The sequence below is a fragment of the Battus philenor genome, unplaced genomic scaffold (genome assembly GCF_028537555.1).
Source record: "Battus philenor isolate CCGP_79_NKW_IND1 unplaced genomic scaffold, ilBatPhil1.0.hap1 SCAF_30, whole genome shotgun sequence".
Lineage (NCBI taxonomy): Eukaryota > Metazoa > Arthropoda > Insecta > Lepidoptera > Papilionidae > Battus > Battus philenor.
The window spans coordinates 6,079,196-6,100,695 of NW_027181694.1; the positions used below are offsets into that span (position 1 = coordinate 6,079,196).

The following is a 21,500-nucleotide window of genomic DNA, read 5'->3' on the forward strand; positions in this document are numbered from 1 at the left end:
ATCTTATATAGCATATCCTAATATTGTGCTGAGAAGTTTAGGAAGCACAGTGTTGCAAAGAGTCACACAGCACCTTTTCTAATTGTTCAGAGAAATTTAGAAGTCCCGACTGGTATTCCTTATCAATGTCAGGACATTCGCCTCACATCGAGCCACGACACGATGCACTGAACATTCACTACACCTATACTCATGACAGCCGCGCCCACTTAGACCGCGTTCAAGTGAAGGCGGTCCGGAGAGGCCCGTGTCCTCCTACCACCGAGTAGTCCTCGCTTCGCACAACTTACACCACACCTCACTCACTACACTATACACCTACACGGGTATAGTTCCTCTCCATACGTGGGTCTTTAATGTAACTGGAGTACGATCACCCAGCGTAATTTTTAGTCCACGGACCTCCTGTTTCCGTGGACTCAATTTCAATGAAGCTGCACAAAGCCTAAAACAGCTAGGAGCAAAACTTGAAACACATCAAATGCTATCTGGTATCCTCTGTGGTGTCGTCCACCTTGGAGAATCCATCACACCAGCTCTTCCTGAGATTTCGTAAAAGTCGACTATATGCTGATCCGTGCCCGAATGAAGAATGTTGATGGTTTGTCAGCAAACTAAAACCAAACCCTAACAGTCAACGCCGATCACAAAACCAACCAACTGACTTCATAGATTTTAAATGTCCCTTAAAGTCTGAGAGTGGAAAGACACGGGTAACCCATTAAAAATTTCCCAATGAAACCCTCCCTGTGTCGGTCAGGAAATCGAGCAAAGAGGATTGCGAAAGGAGGAGGTATATCGAGGTAGGACTTCCGAATCGTACAACAATCTGTATTTGTCTCAATGATTGTAGTTCTTTTGATATTAAAATAATTACAATAAATAAAGCAAAAACAGCCGATAAATTGGGACCATCTGATTCTGACTGGAAAAGTTCTAAAGTCTCTAGTTTTGATTTGAGAATAAGGTTTGTTGGAATTTCCTGGTTACAATTGAATACTAGATAAGGTGACGGTTCATGCGTGTTACATATAGAATGTTCATCATCTAAAGAGACAATGTAGAGTGGAAAAATATGTCCACTTCATGTTGCAGCACGAACTTCAAAGTTACATGTTCAAGATGCCAGAGAAGGTTTTATTTATGCCTTAGTCGTACTTGGATAGAATCGAGGGCACCCTTACATTGCGTTGGAGATTCAGGCTCTTCTCTATAGTACTGTGGATCTCCATGCTATTATAGTACGAGTTCCAGACACCTCCTCAATAATCATGGCATATCGTGTACAGAAAATTTCCATCCGAAACATATAAGTATGGATGACCTAGTGATAGCTTCATATATCACAAGGTCTATCATCGTCGAAGAGATTATGGAAATTCAGATTCCTTACCAGCTCCGTAGGTCCTCTACAAAGGAGTAGGCATGTATTCTTTCCAAGTTTTATGTGAAAAGATTAGTTTTACTGTATCGGCCAGTGTCTTGATCTCAAGTGGAAGAATTACCACAATCAATTCTTACGTTTTGCCCACTAGGTGACCAGCTTCTTAGAGTGGGTGCGAGAGATGTCGACAGTCTACCGCAGCGGTAACGTGCTGGTCACCATGGGCGACGACTTCCAGTACCAGGAAGCCGGGATGTGGTTCAAAAATTTGGACAAACTGATACAGTAAGTCTGGAGAACGTTCTAGAAAAGTTCACGGCGAATCTATAAAGATTTGATGCTAAGGAAATTCAGATGGATCTTTTTTCAGCTATATTTCATCTGCAGTTGTTTTGTAGGTTTATAAACTACCATATCTATAGAAGTTACTGAGCTAATAACATTTCATTCTCCCTCTTGAAGAAGAGAAGATAATAACTATCTTCTCTTCTTTACTTCTTCGTTCTTCGTTGTCATCTTTTCTAATTGCTACTTCTGCGTGCATACCTTCATTCTATCTGGTTGTTCATACGTTACCTCCTTAACCTTTCGATGGCCGCAATATGATGCCTTTCAGTGTCTGGAACGATTTTTTTTAATGAAATGAAATTTATGGTATATCCAGAGCAAGTGATTTTAAACTGTATTTTTAAGGACATTCGATATAATATAGCCTACTTCGTTTTGGGCAGATTTGACCCGTACACACCCAGGGAGTTTGGACAGGTATGTCCACAGGCAGTTGACAGGTTAGGCAAATCCATCCTTCTACCTTCTTCCAACATTAAACCTTCAGTGTACTTTATACTTAGTTACTGCACATACAAGGTAACAACCTTCTTAGAAGACTGTCTCTTGGTGTTAAAAGTAAAACTCTAGTGCAAAGAACAGAATGAATTTTAGTTGCTTTAGGTAAGTTTAGGTTACTTTAGAGACGAGAGATATTTGTTACACAAAGCCATCTTCGATTTTGGATACCACATTGCGGTATTGTCCACAAAACTGCTAATATTAACCAGGTGGATAAATTTCTGGAGTACGTGTCGGAGATGGGCAAGAGATATCGCACTGACAACGTGCTGGTGACCATGGGCGGTGACTTCACTTACCAGGACGCCGGCATGTGGTACACAAATCTGGACAAGCTGATAAAGTGAGTTTAATAGGTCTGAATTGTTTCTTTTGGTAAATAGAAGACTTAGGAATAGTGGGTAAATTGTATTTTATTTGTATCTATATATCACAGACATTTTTTTTAATGGTCCCCGCTGTTGGGGACCTCTCGTTCCCCTATCTCGTGTGGGACAGGGCCTTTTTAATTCTAGTAATTTATTCATATTTTTTATTATTATCTTTCTTCTCTTTCATGTATCATCTTATCTGTCGTACTGTTTCTTTCATTCTACAATTTTCCCAGTCTTTCTCTTTCATTCCATTAGTCATACATCCATCCTCAACCACTACATTCTAGGTTTCCTTACTATTTTATTTTGCAACATTACATTTATTGTTCAAATATTTAACACGTATTTTTTTTGTAATTATCATCTTATATTATACTATTTATTGAACTATTTTTGGTACTACTATATTCCTTCCTGCAGTAGCTGAGGAAGCATTCTCTCTCCCCTTCGTTTTGCATGATGGCCGAGATATTCCTTTCCTCTATCTTTTTGCCCATCCGGCATTCGGAATCTGCGCACAGTCTTCCGAACGCCGGACAGTGGGCCACAAGGTGGACCACGGTCTGGTCCACGCCCGGTTCGCAGTAGCACGAGGGCTCCTCCTTGAGCTTGAACCTGTGAAGGTACTCAGAGAACCCCCCGTGACCCGTGATATCACAGACATTAGCGTCCTTCATTTTTTACAATTACAAAAATAGATAAATATAATTTATTTATTTTTGTTTTTATTGTTGAATCTCAGTGTACACGCTAAACTAAACCATATTGTCTCTTTTTTTTGCCAATTTGGAACCCTAGTAGCTTTAACTTCCATGATCCCTTATAGTGAGGTTCAATATGATTCTATTTTCTAGAAAATTCTACCCTTACATGATTCGCCTGACGTGCACAAGTGATGAAAGAAGGAATATAAGATATAGCATAAGCATGAATATTGCATTGATATATCACATTTCGCGGCGTAGGTAGTCCTCCCATTAGGTGGACGGATGACATAGTAAAGGCTCGCTGGAAGACTCTGAATGCGGGTAGTGTGGGATCGATCATTGTGGAGATCTTTGTGGAAGGTCTGCGTCTTGCAGTTGATCTCTATTAATCGCAGAATTCCATGGAATCACCGATAGGGTGCGGGTTACTTCACATTGTAGAGGTGTCTATTGCGGTTATCGGGGCTGACGGAACGTGTGCCATGTTTAACCTGGCCTAATTGCAATGCATTGGCGGTTTACCTTCACCGACCACACTCGATCGATCGATCATTGTAAAGATCTTTGGCGGTAGCCCACGCCTTGCAGTGGGCGTCCACTGGCTCGAAATAAGATATCACATATAGCTTAAGTTTAAGATGATGAAAAAGGCTTCATCATCTCAGATGTAGCTCGTCAGCTGCTAGACATGAGCTTTTCCTATATATTTCCGATAAGACCGGTAGAAAAGACCTGGTTTCAGAGCTTCGCGGTGGTGCGCGCTTTTACAAGGTCATCTGTCCACCTTCGTCTCCACTCCAGAATTCTAAAGCCTCAACTGTCATCTGTTCTGCGCTAAAGGCTTTCAAGCATATAAATGAATTATTTAAAAACAGAGACGTTTTCTATGTTCGCGGCGAAACGGGGTTCCCCGGAGTTTAGTTCCATCAGTACGAGTACATCATAGGCGGCGCTATTACTCACCTCTCCACCCCGCCTCACCGCGCTTTCCTAAGGCACGGTACAGTAGTTTCCGTACTACTGTACTCATTTTTTATATCATTTACTATTTACGGTAAAATATCACTGCAAAGTATTAAAATCTTGGTTGTATTTATTTTAACGTACAATAGGATTGCTCTCGTCTTGTTTTATTGTATAGATTGCAGTTTTATTTCTTTTTTCTGTTTTTAATTCAATTATTAACATTTAGATATAAGGTTGCATATTTATGGCATATATAAAGTTCCACGAGATATCTTAGACCTTTCTTTTCTTAGTTTTATATTTGAAATCAAATGTATTATTAAATAAATCTTATTATAACATTTATATTTGTGTAACTTGGTTTGTTGACTCATTTGTTGACTCGTTCGAAATTATTGAGTACATACAATGCAATTTAAACCATAATATAAATATATAAACCATAGTCTTTGATCCCTGTTTAGTAATGTTTTTATTTGTTTTTTCGTTGTTTGACTATAAATAATTATATGTTCTCAGTGAGATAGTTATAAAGTAACAATTGTAACTAATTTTATATTTCTAAGCTTCTAAGCTTGTACTTTCTTACTGCCTTTTGTTACTGTTTATCTCCAATAAAGTAAATAAATAAATAAATTTGCATGGTTGATGTTATAATGGAGACATGAAAAAATTGTTAAAATTCAGATCAGCGTTCTGAGCAGGTGAATCAAAAGCGCATGTCAAAACCTACTTGAATAGATATTTTTATTTCTAATTTAATTATATGCATGTATAGCTATTGGCGCCCTAATTTGAAATGAATTAAAAAAAATAATATCCTTTTATTCTAGAAAGATCTATTTCGTTCAGTTTTATTGCTTCGAATCGGCTTAGATCTTCAAAAAGATTCTAAAAAAACTTGAGTATAATAGAACTCTACTCTCATAGAGGGATCGAGAAGCAGGTTTATTTTTTATCTTATACTCTACCTTAGTTAACCCTTAATAGCCCAGTTTCAATTTTGATACCGATCTTTTAAACCGAATGTTTACATTACTATTAGTTTTTTTTATAGGTTGGCTGTACGAATTTTACTGTTGTATAATATTCTTTCCATCGAAATTAAAAAAAAAAATCTATTTTTCCCTTCATCTAGACCCTCAAGCAAACATATTAAAAAAAATCACTTTCGTAAATCAGGATATTAAGGGTTAACTGTCTGAAATATTTAATTGCCTCAGGATACATTTGTCAGACAAGCTGATTAAACAAGGCGTTCCGAAGTGACCCGTGAGGTCACAGGATATATAACGAAGTAAATAAATAATTTCAATTTCTTCAGATACACCAACCTGAAGGCCGGGAAGGATGGACTGAACATCAAAGCCTTCTACTCCACACCTAACTGCTACTTAAAGGCAGTGAAAGATGCGTAGTAAGTAAAACTTTTCGGATCTTTATAGGGCAGTACTACGGCATCAATGTTTGTACCACAACGGATTCAATGTCTGTACCACCGCGGCAAATTTCGCATCATAACAGTGCCACTGCAGCATCAATGTTTGAACTACCGCAGCGTCAAGAAGTGTACTACCGCGGCGCAACGATTGTACCACCTTGAAAACAATGATTGTACCATCGCGAAATTAGTTATTATGACACTTTGACATAAACTATTCTACCACCGTAGCGTCAATGAGTGTACCACTGCAGCGTCAATGAGAGTACCAACGCGGCATCAATTATTGTACCACCGTTACATCAATGATTGTACCACCGCGGTATTAATTTTAGAACAATTGCAGCGACAATGTTAACCTCTTGACAAGCTTAAATCTTTCAGGTTATAGAGAAATTTTCCTGTTGTATTTCTCGCTTCTGTGTGAAAGTTTCCAAGCAGCGTACCATATGCTACAAAAGTAAATCAAACTTTATTAACCCTTTCCACTCCAAGGCTGTTATGTAGCATCGATAAAATTTAATTGAATTATAGTACATTCGTGATTCAAACATTTTTGTAACAAAAATCTTTCCCGTTTTAAAATTTTCCGCAAAAAGAAGTGTTACACCATGTCGAGTATCACTCGACAGTGGAGCTTGTGGAACAAAATCAGTGTCGAGTGACACTCGACATTGGAGTGGAAAGGGTTAACTTTATTTATGTTGCCCACCAGCCCCAGTCTACCGTCGAAGCAGGACGACTTCTTCCCATACGCCAGCGATCCCACGGCCTATTGGACTGGTTACTTCACTTCACGTCCCACAACCAAGTACTTCGAGCGTCGTTCGAATGTCTTCCTTCAGGTGAGTACTTTTAATACTGTTTATTTATTTTAGAACGTTGTTACTTTGGACGGGGCCAATAGATGGCGCTGGTAGTAGATTGCACCGCGCTATTGTTTATTATTCAGGATTTTTTATGAAAAAAGTGGTGAAAAAAGAAGAAATTGAAGATTTTATTTATCAAATTGTTTGTTACCAAATCTCTTAATTATTTATATATATTTTTTAATATTTCAGATGGTGAAGAACCTTCAGGTGTTGGTAGATTTACCGAAACACAACCAGTTTGTGATCGACGAATTAAAAAGTGCAATGGGTGAGTGTTTTTTTTTAACTTTTAATATAGTAGTAGTACTTTTAATATTAGGAGGACCGGAAAGTAATGTCGCCTCTGTCGACATATATAGAAAAAGCGATTGATTTGTTACCGCTCCGGCATTGATCTATATACTATACGGCAAAAGGTTGTTGATAACGAAGGTGAACATATTGTTGATTAGAAATAAAAACTTGTTGAAAATGTAGTCGTGTGAATTTAACTTGAGAAAGCGACATTACTTTCCGGTCACCCTTAATATAGATATTTGAGAAACGAGTCGAAGGAAGCGAGGCGATGAATGAACAGTACTGTATGAAAAAGAATGATATAAAAATGTAGAATGAAAGAAGAGGAAAGATAGATCGTACGAATAATAGAAGAGTACAGAAATGAAAGGAATTTGAAAAAATCTTTAAAGAATATTAAACCTTGTCCTATACGATAGCGAGTATGTACGGTCCTCAATATTGGGCGCCATTATAAAAAAATTAGAGGTGTTCAATTTGTGTTTAAATTTCATATACAAAGTTCTAGTTCAAATAATTGTGGATAGGAAGCGATTTTATTGTCCATTGGTGAATGCATTGGTATCTATGGTTCCTGTTCATCCTTCAGGCGTGATGCAGCATCACGACGCCATCACAGGCAAAGGTAGATTGTACGAAGAATAAAGAAATGAAAGAAATTTGAAAAAATCATTAAAGAATATCAAATATTGTCCTATAAGATAGGAAGTATGTACGGTCCTCAATATTGGGCGCCATTATAAAAAAAAATAGAGGTGTTCAATTTGTGTTTAAATTTCATATACAAAGTTCTAGTTCAAATAATTGTGGGTAGAAAGAGATTTTAATGTCCATTGGTAAATGCATTGGTATCTATGGTTCCTGTTCATCTTCCAGGCGTGATGCAGCATCACGACGCCATCACAGGCACCGAGAAGCAACACGTGGCCAATGACTACGTGCGCATGCTCAACGCAGCAATAGATGACGCCGCCATCATTCCGAACCAGGCTTTCAAGTGCGTATATAACAGAATTTTGTAATAATATTGCTATATAAAAAGCCGCCATATGTGTAAAGTTCCCGCGGACGTCGTCACAACGCTTAACCTTTTGTTCGTCTCGCCCACTCGTCTCGCTCACTCGCACGGCGTGCACGATACGCGCTCTCGCTTGCTCTTGGCAGTTAGCCAAGACGCAGCACGTGCGCCCGCGGCCGTTGGAGTTCTAGAGAGTCGGATTTGAGCCATGGTTCGATGCGCAACCGCGCGTAGGGGAATTATTCATTTTCCGCGCACAAATTGTTTTAATAATTAAATAAGCGTTTTTCCACATCACAATTTCAATTTCTTCACCATATGAGAGGTTTTTAATATCTTCAGAGAACCTGAAATTAAAAATGCCGGCGCATTTTTCTTTGTGCTGTTGTGATCTTTGGACTTTTTTTTGTTTTAGTGCCTGATTTAAGATATGTCCTGTGTATCTCCGGTAAGCATCTAGACCTAAATCTTGTTTGATGATCCGAGAAAGTATCCTCGGTGGGATTCTCATTTCTCTGGAAAGGATTTTCTGCTTCCTTATAGAATTTCGACTCTATTTTCAAAACAATTTATTCTAAAAAAATATACAATAATGGCGGGAAAGGAGTCTATTTTTGTACCGTAGAAGCTAATGTTCGAAATTCAAATTAATGTTTTTTTTTTAAAGAATGTAAACAGCCAGTAACAGAATTTATAGCTAGACTAAGTATAAGACATTCTAAGTCACTGCCTATTTTTAAGAAAATTGTTAAGAACTATTTACTAGACCTATCATTATCTGTTTATTCATTTCTTTTTCTTTCTCTGTTTATTTATCCAGAGGCAAGTGCGATCCGAGTCAATTTGATATTTTTATGTTTATAATTATGTATTATATCGTATTTATTATAGGTATATATGCTATATACATATGTATGTTTCGTCTATATGTCCATTATAACTACCCATTATTTATACTTCTACTGTTGTCACTATGGTTGTCTGTAAGAGATTGCCTCGTGTGATAAGACCGCCCATTGTACATTTTTGTTTATGCATGCGTATGCACTATTACGCAACTGTATATATTTTTAAGCGTGTACAATAAATAATATTAAATTGGATATTACTTTATGAAAGATCGACCCGATGAATCATCGATGACGATGATGTTTATTTCATAGACACTGTTTGGCACTAATCGGTGTAACATAACTACTGAGGATGCCCCGTGGAGGGGTGAAACACGTGTTGAGTAATTTGGCGGTGGCAGTTGTGTAATTCGCATTGTTTGCCGCATGCGCATTTATCAGCGGGCTGGAGGGCGGTGCACTTTGTTGGCTAAATATTGGTCTTTTCTTACTTCCTTATATATATATATATATGTCACATAGTTTCTGAGTCATAATTTATAATCCTTTTTATACTAATATTGAGTTTAATTATTTTTGACTAATACAAACCCTTCGACAGAAATCCAGAAACTTCTGGCGGCTTACCAGTTTGACCAATGAGGCGATGTTCCTTTCATCTATCATGTAGTGCTACTGAAACTGGCATAAAATATGATATATATGTATATGTATATGTGTGTGTACATATATATACTACTAGTAGCTTGTAGACATATCTTTTTGAAAATAAGCCTTATATAAAGAAATTAAAGTTTAATTTTGTTTACAGTAAAGTGCTTCGCGGATCTTCTTTGCCCAGCGTCCCAGTTCTGCAGTATCAGCGCTGTCACTTCAACGAGTCCAGCTGTCGAGTTACAGAAGAGAAAAAGAGTTTTGTGGTAAGAGATTTCGTAGAAGACATTAAGTTAATTTCTCTTATGCTATATTGTATTTCCGAATGATTACTTTTTATATTGATTTTTATTACGTTAGGTTTTATATTTGTATTTTCGCTTTATCTTGTGTAAAACGCCCTTGTATTTTTTGTATTGTTGTATGTATATATAATTAGTGTATGTATCGCAAGCATCATGCCGTCATACATACATATATATATATGTACATAACGAATGCCGCCTTTCAAAAGTCCAAAAAGATTCAGTTCTTTAACTGGCGCAGATTATTCCACAGACAACGCCATCTGTCGGCATTAGATAGTCGTTATGTCTGAGGGGTGGTCGTTAGTATGGGCCCCTCGTCTCGTAATAGATAATTCGATGTAAAGAAAAACACTGGATGGTTAAACTTATATAATAAATCTCAATCTGAGTTACAAGTATTTCCTTTGTCGAACAGCGGTTAGATACGCGTCCGCCGGTAGCGCGGCGCGTGAGAGAGAGAGCGAGATGTACCGAGTGTAAGAGGGGGCATGCAAAAACAGATGCGTTCATAGATAATAAATTTGGATGCGTTCTAATGAACGCCACATGTCCGTAGTCGTTTCAGGCCATATATTCCCACTGTAGGGCATAGGTCTGTTACAAAGATATCTATGGGTGCATACATCATAATCGCCATGGTTAGGAGGTGTTGACGAATTGTCGTATTATGGTACGCAGAGGATGAACCTGCCTATCTTGGAAATCCTATATAATTAATGCACAAAATGTGAATTATTGAAGAGTGTATCCTGCTGGTGTCGTATATATATATATATATTGTATATGTATTAAACCTTTTTTATTATAAGTATATATGCTATATACGTATGTATGTATATCTATGTATGTTTATGTATATTTATGTTAATTTGTTTGTGAATATATAATATTTTTTTGTACACGTGAACTACCCTTTGTAAGTACTTTTATCATTTCCTTACTATGGTTGTCTGTAAGAGATTGTCTTGTGTGATAAGACCGCCCATTGTACTTTTCTGTATATTATTGTAAAACTTATTAAATGTATCTTATCGTGTCCAATAAAAAATATTAAATAAATATATATATATATATATATACTTTCCCATAGATTACAATATACAACGCCCTGGCATGGGAGGTGGTACAGCCCGTCAGGATCCCCGTTGTTCTAGGCAATTACACTATATATGATCACACCGGTAAGTGAATTCTAATTTATATTTATTTCATAATTCATTATCAAATGACGCCCACTGCTGGACATAGCCTCTAGATCTCCAATAGAGCCGGTTAGAAGCACCCGCTTCTCGTGGCGCCCACTGTCTTAATGGGGGTAGTTTTATAAAATGTTTTGTACATTATTTTGTAGTATAAGAGTATTTTAAATTTTCATTTTACTAACCCCCCTTCACCCTCCTTGCGGGTGGAATTTTGTAAAAATCTGTTGTAAGCTGATCTCTACTCGGCGAAAGGAGTACTTTTACCAAATATCAAATCTCTAAGACTTATGTTCCAGAAATAACGTGATGAGTCAGTACATAGGTGAAGATTTTTTTTATATACACATACAAGGTGTTAACTTAAGTTTGCGAACTTAATTAAGCTCCCTCTCAACTCTACTTGTGGGAGGAATTTTGAAAAATCCGTTTTAGCTGACCTTTATTTGAATAAACGAATTTTTCTATCAAATTTGAAGTCTTTAACGATTTATGGTTCCAGAGATATCGTGATGAGTCAGTACATTGGTAGAGATTTCTCGTATATACACATACCAGGTGTTACCGACCTGGTTAGCGAAGTCGATTAAACTCCTCTCAACTCCACTTGTGGGTGGGATTTTGAAAAATCCGTTCTTAGCTGACCACTATTTGAATAAACGAATTTTTCTACCAAATTTGAAGTCTCTAAGATTTATGGTTCCAGAGATATCGTGATGAGTCACTATATAGGTGATGATTTCTCGTATATACTCATACAAGGTGTTAACGACCCGGCTTGCGAACTTAATTAAACCCCCTCTCAACTCCACTTGTGGGTGGAATTTTAAAAAATCCGTTCTTAGCTGACCTCTATTTAATAAACGAATTTTTCTATCAAATTTGAAGTCACTAAGATTAATGGTTCCAAAGATATCGTGATGAGTCGTCAGTACGTGGAGATTTATGTGAGATAGATATTTTTGAAACTTCATAGGACTGAATATATAGATCATATTCCAGTAAAAAGCTCTAATAACCATTTCAAATCACCCTGTATAATCTGACTCTTGAAATGCAACGGGCTAATAAATTTTGGCATTGCAATCTGTAATCAAAATACAAAATTTGAAAACGATTTTTCTTACTATGCTATCATTACATTATTTATTATTTCTGAAACCATAATATTTTTAATAGAGACCATAAGTCAATTATCCATTAAATTCTTAAAAACCAATTTCAAATCACTCTGTATTAAGTACAAATATCTAATGTGCATTAATATATTTTTGTTCCAGGCAAAACAATAATAACACAAATGATAGATATACCAGAATTCGTGAGAGCTATACCAACCAGACAATCAATTGCAACACACGAGCTGGTCTTCCTTGCACCGCTACCTCCATTTGGCTTCGTATCCTATTACGTGACTCGCAACGAACCAAAATCAAAGAGAAACGCAGGAGAAGCAAATATCAAAGAACATACCAGCATTAGTGATAAATCAAACAAGGCTAAACGTATACCAGATCCTGTAAACTATGGTAATACAAGGAATATAGAAGCAACAGACCTGAACGTGGATATCCTGAAGAATGGCGGAGAAGCAATCAGTGATGATATACTACAGCTGGAGAGGATTATAGGAGAAGTGAAGAGGAACATGCAGAGGGGAGGGCACCAGAGGGAGGATCTCGCAAAGAAACTCAACTACCCGACCTTGAACGACGAGGATATGAGAATGCTTTCAGACGAACCGGCAGTCGTGAGCGCCTTCGACGATGTTGTAGTCGAAAATGAGGTAAGTATCAACTCTAGGAATTACTTGTCTGAAGTAGGTGCAGTAGGCGACGATCGCTGAACGCGAAAGGTAATAAGAAATGAGGAATAAAAGTAGAACAGAGCAATAGAGAAAGATAGAAGAAATTTAGTATGAAAGAGAGATAATAGACTGAAAGAGAATATAGTATGAAAGAAGAGTAAGAAAATAAAAATCTCATGTGAAAAAAATAAATTGTTAACCAAGTCCCTGTCCCACAATAAATAGGGGTACGAGAGGCCCCCAATAGCGGGGGTCTTTAAAAAAGGCGAAAGGTTCTTGGCGACCACGAGCCACTCAATTAGCTGGACCGACGCTGGGATCACCATGCCGGTGATAATAGCGATCTTTGGGGGAGACCCTTACCTTGCACGGGTGATCCATCAGCTTATATGATGATGACATCATGTCAAAACCAGTCTCTGAATAATGATAAGATGCATAGGTGAACGGATTGGAGAGTTGAAGTTGCAGTAGACAGATCACATATCAGTAAACATAGCTGCTAGTGCCTTAAGATGTTTTAAGGTGATGATTTATTGAACTTTTTAAATTTACTGGACATAAATAGATTACCAATAGGGATGGTTGATAGCGGCCTGCATCATCTTTTGTCCACTTTGTGGGAAGATGTCTTACGTCGAGTTTGTCGTGGTCTCCAAACTTTAAGGATACCGTGGGTCGTCTATTCTTGGTACTATGCGACCTAATAGTCTAATGTCAAGGTAACCCAAAAGATCCTGGATGCAAATCTTTCAACTGGCATAGTACATACGACATTTTAATTTGATTCTGGTTTTTATCATATATATAATATTATCATACATATATATATATATATATATATATATATATATATATATATATGTGTGTATGATAATATATACATATATATTTATCGTATCGTTCAGCGACACCTGAACTGTCGTCGGTTTGGGGGTGGGGGGGGGGGCGAGAACCTATCCACCCCAACGGCTATTGATCTTCGTCATTCTTGGCTTCATATATATATATATATATATATATATACACTCTTTATATAGTAATGCGACAATTCAATAACATCTGCCAGTACAAAATCTACAGGTACAGATAGTAGACAATAATTATTTTTAATATGTAATAGCTAAACACTAATTTTTTTTACAATGTTATCATTACGTTGTTTATTATTTTTTAAACTATGCATTTGATTAGGGTATATCATACATTTAGTTGACAGAAAATTAGTTAGAATAGAATAGATTGAATCGTAGCTCGAAGAATATCGCGTCTAAGTGGCAGTTGGGATCGTTAGGTTCTCCAGTGGCGACCACGACCCAGTAAATGCGGTGTGGGTAAGCCCCCCCATCTCCCCTAGACCGACGACATAGTTCATGCGAGCAGCTCAGGACCGGCCATCGTGGTTGTTTTTGCAAGAGGCCTATACCTAGCAATGCCTTCATCAAAACTTTTACACCTATAGTTATAGATTATATAATCACCCTGTATATCTAAAACACACCTAATCTTCCAGCATATAAAACTACACGTCGACAGTGCCACGGGTCAAGCAAAACAGGTTGTCACACGGAACTGCTCATTGAACTTCACCATTCGCATGTACTACTGGACTGGCTGTTCAGGAGATAACTCCAATACTTCACAAAGGTCGTCAGGAGCTTATATCTTCAGACCCAAGGACTCCTCCCCAATAGCCTTGAAGCCTTTAACCATGGAAGCGAGACAAGGTCCTATTGTAACTGAGCTCCGACTTCGGTACCTTGATAACGCGTCAAGTACCATAAGGTTGTACTCTGGTCTGGACTTCATAGAACATGACTTCGTAATAGGCTCTATTCCTGTGGAAGATGGTGTTGGTAAAGAATACGTGGTCAAATATGAAACAGGAGTTTCCAATGACGGTGTCTTCTACACGGATTCCAATGGGAGACAGATGTTGAAGAGGAAGTTGAATGAAAGACCACAGTGGAACCTCACATTGCAGGAACCAATAGCTGGAAATTATTATCCAGTGACAAATGAGATGTATATAGAAGATGATGCAGTGAGATTAACTGTCGCCACTGATAGATCACAAGGTGGAACTTCTCTTAACGAAGGTGATTTAGAACTGATGCTGCATAGACGACTTCTGCATGATGATGCTTTCGGAGTTGGAGAAGCCCTGAATGAAATCATCAACGGTGATGGTCTAGTCGTAAGAGGACAGCACAGAATCTTAGTTAAACCTTCAGATAATCCCGCCGAGGTCATAAACGATAAGAAACAAGTTCTTCTATTCCAATATCAACCAATAACCATGGTTGCTGATGCCGAAGATCTGCAATTAACCGACTGGATTAAACTTATTAATATATTTAAGGGTGTTAAAGACATGCCGAATGGAATCCACCTGCTAACCCTGGAGCCATGGAAAGAGTCAACAGTTTTGCTAAGGTTAGAGAACTATTTGGACAAATCCACCAACTCCACAGTGGAAGTGGATCTGGAGAAACTGTTCACTAAAATCAAGATCAGAAACTTGAAAGAGACGACCTTGGCTGCGAATCAATGGCTGAAGGATAAAGAGAGATGGACTTGGACAACGGATGAAGAGTTCCACAAGGACAATAGCGCTGATGAGTATGAAGAACGTCTTCTAGATGATGGACTGAAGGTGCAGTTAAAGGCGAAGCAAATTCGCACGTTCATAGCAGAGTATAATGTCTTATAGATAAACAGAGATCATAAAGTGTAAAAATAATGTATTTTTTAAACAAATAAATCTTATTACAATTTTGAATCTTTTTTTTTATTTTAACATCACGAAATATTACATGAAACGTCACCTCGCTTCCTAGTAGTCCTGTTGGATATCCTAGCCTGAGTCCAGTGGATATCCTTTAAATGAAATGATGATGATGTAATTCTGGCTACCTAAAAGGACGCACATGACGCCAGCGCTTGTTACCTGCGCCGGCGCATCGGTGAACTTCGGCTATCTCCGGCCGCCGCTCGCAATTGTCGGCTATGCTCGCGCGCTGATCGCACGCTTCTTGCTGCCGCGACTTGCAACTCATTTGCGACGCAATAAGCCTTGCATTATATTCTTTCGCTTTGTAGTAAAATAGTAATTCTGATATTTAATGTTTTTCTCTTTGGCTAAAATTAGTTTTTGTCTCTTCCTTTCTGTGCTGCACTAAATTCTAAATAAAACCGTTTAATATTGAACTTTATTATTTGTTCTTTCCCATCTATCTAACTTATTAGTTAGTGAACATTAACTATAAAATCTCATTCAAACTTACTTCTTTTCATCACAAGCATATTTAAAAAAATTCCTGCATACTTACCAAGCGTTTCCCATAAATCAACGTCAAATACACTCATTTTGTATTTAAATTAATGCTATTAAAAAAACATGTACAAGCTAGATTTTTATCCAGATTATTGAATTTCAACAGAGATTGTTGAAAAATTTATATGGGTTTGATATTCTAACAAGGATATAACCCGTCTCATTATTTTCATTACATTGTAATGTTGCATGTTAACATTCCATCCATAAACGCAAGAAATGTCACATAATTTATAATACAGTAAAAAAATATTTGAACACTTGGAGGGGCAAGGTACATCTCAAGTGGCGTGGGATCGTGGAAGCGTGCTATCGGCTCAGCGGACCTGTGTTTTAATAATAAACATTCCAATGCGCCCCCGCACCAGCTACAGAAGTATACATCCATTGCCCGGGAGAAGGACCCTGGCCTTTGTCGCGTTCACGAGCTATGTGACATCTCATGCGCCGGGGCTAATTCTATTTTACTTTATAAATACTCGTCTCGGAGCATCTTTAAATTCACGCCGCAATCTTTATATCGCCTCGAGTTTTATAATTAAAATAACCTTCGGTCATCGAGGTTGAATCTATTTGTACCTCGTACTAGCACTAACACAACCTGTCTACTACGGGCGCTCCCTACTCTCGTGGGGCTGCTTACTACCACCATCAGGGGAGTACCGACCTGCGGTGTAAAATCAGACCAGGCCTTCTAACCACTACTCATTAAATTTTAGATAGTTTTTTTCTTTCCATACAACACTAGTTAGTCATGGTAGTTCTTGTAAAAATAATACAACAATATATTTAACCACCATGTAATGTCGATATGAACATTATGACATCATTTGCTTGAAGCTCATACTCCAGTTCACCAAAGAGTTCCCAATCGGCGTCGTTCACCAAAACCAGAATACCTGGTCTCACCGAATCATCCTGAAATAGACATTATTTATATAGGAGCAATTTTGTACAACTTAATGTTATGTAAAAGTCGAACTTATAAGAAACACTGTAATCAATATGGCTAATCTACTGTTGCTGATTGATTTGGTTCTTGATTCTCTTCTGGCTTGTTCCTTCTGCAATCTCTTGCTTCATTCTTCTTTATTGTGCGGCTATATCTATACATTTTGCATAATACTCGTGGGTGAGTGAATCCGCACAGGTGTGCATGTGGTTATTACATTCTTACTAATAATGATCCGAGGTACAATGATCAATGATCTATGTAAAGCCTCCAGAACTTATCCAGAGGCTCTACTGAGATAGATAGCTTAGAATAAACATTGCAAAGACAAAAGTCATGTATAATTTCCATGTCATGTCTTCTCAAGTAGTTGTTTATATACCTAGGATAAACCATCCAACAACCTAACTTCGAGAAAAAGACCATTTGCTGCAGCGAACTCTGTTGCCCATCGTTTGTGAAGCTATGAAACCACTTCTAGTCCAAAATACTGCAATTTTTGAAGACAAAGGTCTTTGATTAATGTGTGTGCCAACAATGACATATGGATCCGTGACGAGGTCACTAACAACAGGCCTCATAAGGCTCAAGATCATCCAGGGAGCAACAGGACTAAGTCAGGAGTTTCGCTGCTAAGCTAGAAGACTTCCTGCAGCTGAAGTACCAGTAGATAGGTCCCAATGCTCATACTACCAACAGCTATAAAGTGGGGAATAGTCAAGGATACGGGAAGTTGCTGAACAACATAAGACAGTCATCATGGCAATCTTTGGAGGAGATCTGTGCCTTGTAGTGACATCTATCCAAGGCATAGTAAAGCTTTTACATATATAACGAAACATCCTGTATACCTGTAAAAATAGCTCCGGTCTCTCCTTTAAAAGATTATCTTTAATCCATATCAGTAGATCTCTGATATTCCATTTATCATGCTGGCAATCCGGAAAATACTTTTTTAAAGCTGGCAACTCCACATCTCTCTTCTTTATCTTGTCAAACAATAGCTCGGCACCTCCTGCAAACTGCAGGTGCAGTTTCAATGTGTCTCCCATGTTATCTGGAAAATATCAATTTTGCTATAGTTTAAATCAGTATGTAATTATCATGACTATATCAGCTGGAAAACACCTGCTGCAAGGCATCAGTCTCCCCCAAATTTCACCATGGTGACTGGTCTTGTCCCATATCCAGGGATTTCTTGCTTCCGTAACTATATTGCCTATCCACCATCAATCCTACATTGGGATCCTTGGTTTTCCTCATTTTTGATGACCTTGAGCCTTATTATAAATCCCATTGTGAGTGACCACATCTCAGATCTATAGGTAGGCAAAACAGTGGTCAAAGAGCTAACAATTGGCAGCAAAAAACTTTAAAGCTTCTACACATATTTTTAAACACTGTGTATAATGTGATCACTTTGAAATATATTATAATTATTTATTTTGTGTATTACAATGTGACAAAAGAATAACTTCTGACAGTACAATCTGCAAGGACTGATTAGTTTTAATATGTAGTAATCCCTTTAAAATATATTATACTATATTATTACATTATAATTTCTGAAATCATAGATTTTTGGACAGGGGATATATTAAATGATACCAAATGAGCAGATAACACTGTATATAGATTAAAGTATTTTAAAAACAAGCTCCTATATAAGTACCTTGACTTATTTACATCGTGTGTCAAAGTTAAACATTATACTTACTTGAGTTGTCCCTCGTAGTATTATTTTAAATCTTAATTAGAACCTTTTGTAAAAAAACTAGTAAATAATTTGCGACATTAACTTCAATTTATGAATATCTTCATAAAATTTTGAAACTTATAATACATATCTATAAGCTATCAATTTAACATAAATTCTTATATTTCAGCGCAATATTTTATAAAGACTGTTTTGATAGTTAAAGGTTATGTTATTCTGTCAATGCGACGTAAAGATAATGACAGGAAAATCATTCGAAAAAGTGTGTATGTACAGATTAAAACGGATTTTTTAAATTTAATTATTTAAGAAATAAATATAAGTATGCTTCTAATTTACATTTCTCTACAATTTATTCAATAGTAATTTGAAGTTGCATTTATAAACAAAATAATATGGTTTAGAAAAAAATCGATTTAAATTTGTATTTTTTTAAAACAGATTTAAATAGAATATTCAAAAAAACCATGAAATTACGAAACATCAGCGTTATATATCAAAAAAGTCCTACAGCCGAAATGAAATACAAAAACAGTTTTATAATTTATTATGAATTGTTCAAACCACTATAAATTTTACAGTAAAGTAATATAACATACGAAATCCTAGGAGGGTAATCGTATATTGTTATCTTTATATGGCTTGATTATTTAATTTTCATGTAGGTTATATCTGATAAAAAGTATTTATGCATAAATCTTTATTGTTTTATTTTTTAGAAAGATCTGTTGTGAAGTTTTTCCTTGCTTCTGCTCCACAACTATTACCCCATGCGAAGCAGTCAAAAATAAAATAGATTAAAAAAAAGTTATCGATAAGTCCTGTTAAAAGTTCCAATTTGTATAAACGAATTTTATCTTTATCATCAAATTATCATACTAATTTTAAGTAATATATGTTGGTATGAACGCATTTTTTGTCCTAATAATTACTTTAAAGAAGTTATTTCTTCAACGATGAGGCCGTTCCAGAAATGAACTAGAAGACGTCACCGCCATATCCTTAAGGATTCTGCGTTATTCCTGCTATGGGTCCACCATAAGTCATTATCTAGGATGTGCTTCTGATATACAATTTTACTGTACACCAATACCTCGCTTCGCGTTTTTTTCGAAGTTGCGTTGTTTTGGGTTCGAGTCTTTAATTTTTTTTTTGTAAAAGATGGCAACACTTTCTAGTTACGACATGCCAGCAAAACTCGGGGATTCCCTTTCTAACTAAAAACAACGCAATTTGAATACAGTTTTACTTTCACTTTGTTTTGCTAATTTTAGAGTTCAGTTTCAATTACTTAGTGTTGTGCTTTTTTTACAAGAAAATAAATTTATATAAATTTTTACGTTTTTTCTGTTTACAAAAAAGGTAAATATTTTTCCAATTTATTAATTGGCAGAGTTATATTATTTTTGATTTTTAAATGTTTACTTTGTTCAATTTTCTTTTTAAAAAGTATTATTTTCGTGACCCCGGAACCTATCTTCGATCTTTACATGGTTTGCTATAGAAAATCTTAATTCACTTTGCGGCGTTTCAATTTGCGTCGTGTTTTTTTGGAACGTAACCACGACGCAAAGTGAGGTATTGGTGTAGTTCAACGTGGGCAGAAATAAATTGTACATGTGGGTTGATTACTATGGCAAAATTTTGTATATATATTTGAATTGCGGGTCGGTAGTCTGTCTCACTTGCTCCTATAGCGCGCCCGCTCGCACACTAAATATGCCTAGGGACATATATTATTGGGTTCGCCACTTCGCGGTATACGCAGTGGCAGCTTGTGTCCATTGCTGCCAGTTCGTATTCTTTCGTGGGTTAATCTCATCTTCTTTTTATTTTTAAAATAACACGTGCGACATGCGGCAGCATCGACTGCAAAGGTTAAGAAACTTAACCCTTTCCACTCCAATGTCGAGTGTCACTCGACACTGATTTTGTTCCACAAGCTCCACTGTCGAGTGATACTCGACATAGTGTAATACTTCTTTTTGCGGTTAATTTTAAAACAGGAAAGATTTATGTTACTAAAATGTTTGAATCACGAATGAATGAAACATATACTAGAATCGCAAGATACTATAATTCAATTAAATTTTATCGATGCTACATAACAGCCTTGGAGTGGAAAGGGTTAACGTCTATCATATGTAAAAGATTTCATATTCCATATTCAGAATTTTGAAACTTGCAAAGCGACAAATTATCACCTAAAACTATTAATTGGTGATTGTAATTCATCCGCAAAGCAGATTTTTGTAGTTATATCTGATCATCACATTTTTAGTCGAGTTTTGGTAGAAACGTAGCTGTGCAGGTTGCGGAAGTCCACTGAAACCAAGCACCACGAGGGTTTCGGGGGTAGCGTATCCACGCATACCCCGGGACGGGCTATCGAAAAATAGCACGGCGCGAGGGAAGACCGCGTGGCCCCCGGTCCCCCGTTTAGCGCAGAGGGCGACCACCGGGGGGGGGGAGTAGAGGGTAGGAATCCCACATACCCCTGTCCTCCCCCCAGAGGCAGGGCATCTTGAATACCGGAAGATTTCCCCCACCGAAAAAAAAGTCCACTGAAACCAACCAGTTTCTTGAAAGAAGTTCAGAAAAAGAAACCTGGAAATGACGATCCTTTATTATTCACTTCATTCTGTATATCCGGGCAAAAATGTAAAATAAAAAAATGTACAAGTACCCGCAGTTTATTAGTAGTTTTCATGTCGCGATAACAGATGGCGCTCGAAACGTTGTTATAAAATCAATTTACGCTTTGTAT

The 21,500-nt window shown here is 37.1% G+C and overlaps 2 protein-coding genes across 2 annotated transcripts in view; one reads left to right on the top strand and one right to left on the bottom strand.

Moving 5' to 3' along the window:
* LOC137927460 (lysosomal alpha-mannosidase-like) overlaps nucleotides 1–15,498 on the top strand; it is a 38,681-nt gene extending 23,183 nt beyond the window's left edge. Inside the window, exons 8-16 of the mRNA XM_068771274.1 lie at nucleotides 2,443–2,576; nucleotides 5,605–5,697; nucleotides 6,437–6,566; nucleotides 6,783–6,861; nucleotides 7,767–7,887; nucleotides 9,571–9,679; nucleotides 10,812–10,902; nucleotides 12,201–12,706; nucleotides 14,241–15,498. Of these exons, the coding sequence (XP_068627375.1) occupies nucleotides 2,443–2,576; nucleotides 5,605–5,697; nucleotides 6,437–6,566; nucleotides 6,783–6,861; nucleotides 7,767–7,887; nucleotides 9,571–9,679; nucleotides 10,812–10,902; nucleotides 12,201–12,706; nucleotides 14,241–15,440 (2,463 nt within the window). The 3' untranslated portion in view covers nucleotides 15,441–15,498. The remainder of the gene's footprint in view (nucleotides 1–2,442; nucleotides 2,577–5,604; nucleotides 5,698–6,436; nucleotides 6,567–6,782; nucleotides 6,862–7,766; nucleotides 7,888–9,570; nucleotides 9,680–10,811; nucleotides 10,903–12,200; nucleotides 12,707–14,240) is intronic.
* Nucleotides 15,499–16,850: 1,352 nt separating this feature from the next.
* Nucleotides 16,851–18,068, bottom strand: Urm1 (Ubiquitin-related modifier 1). The gene is made up of 2 exons (XM_068771259.1): nucleotides 17,868–18,068; nucleotides 16,851–16,982 (listed from the first exon to the last, which is right to left on the bottom strand). The coding sequence occupies exons 1-2, from the start codon at nucleotides 18,066–18,068 to the stop codon at nucleotides 16,854–16,856; spliced, it is 330 nt and encodes a 109-aa protein (XP_068627360.1). The 3' UTR covers nucleotides 16,851–16,853.
* Between the last annotated feature and the right edge of the window lie 3,432 nt (nucleotides 18,069–21,500).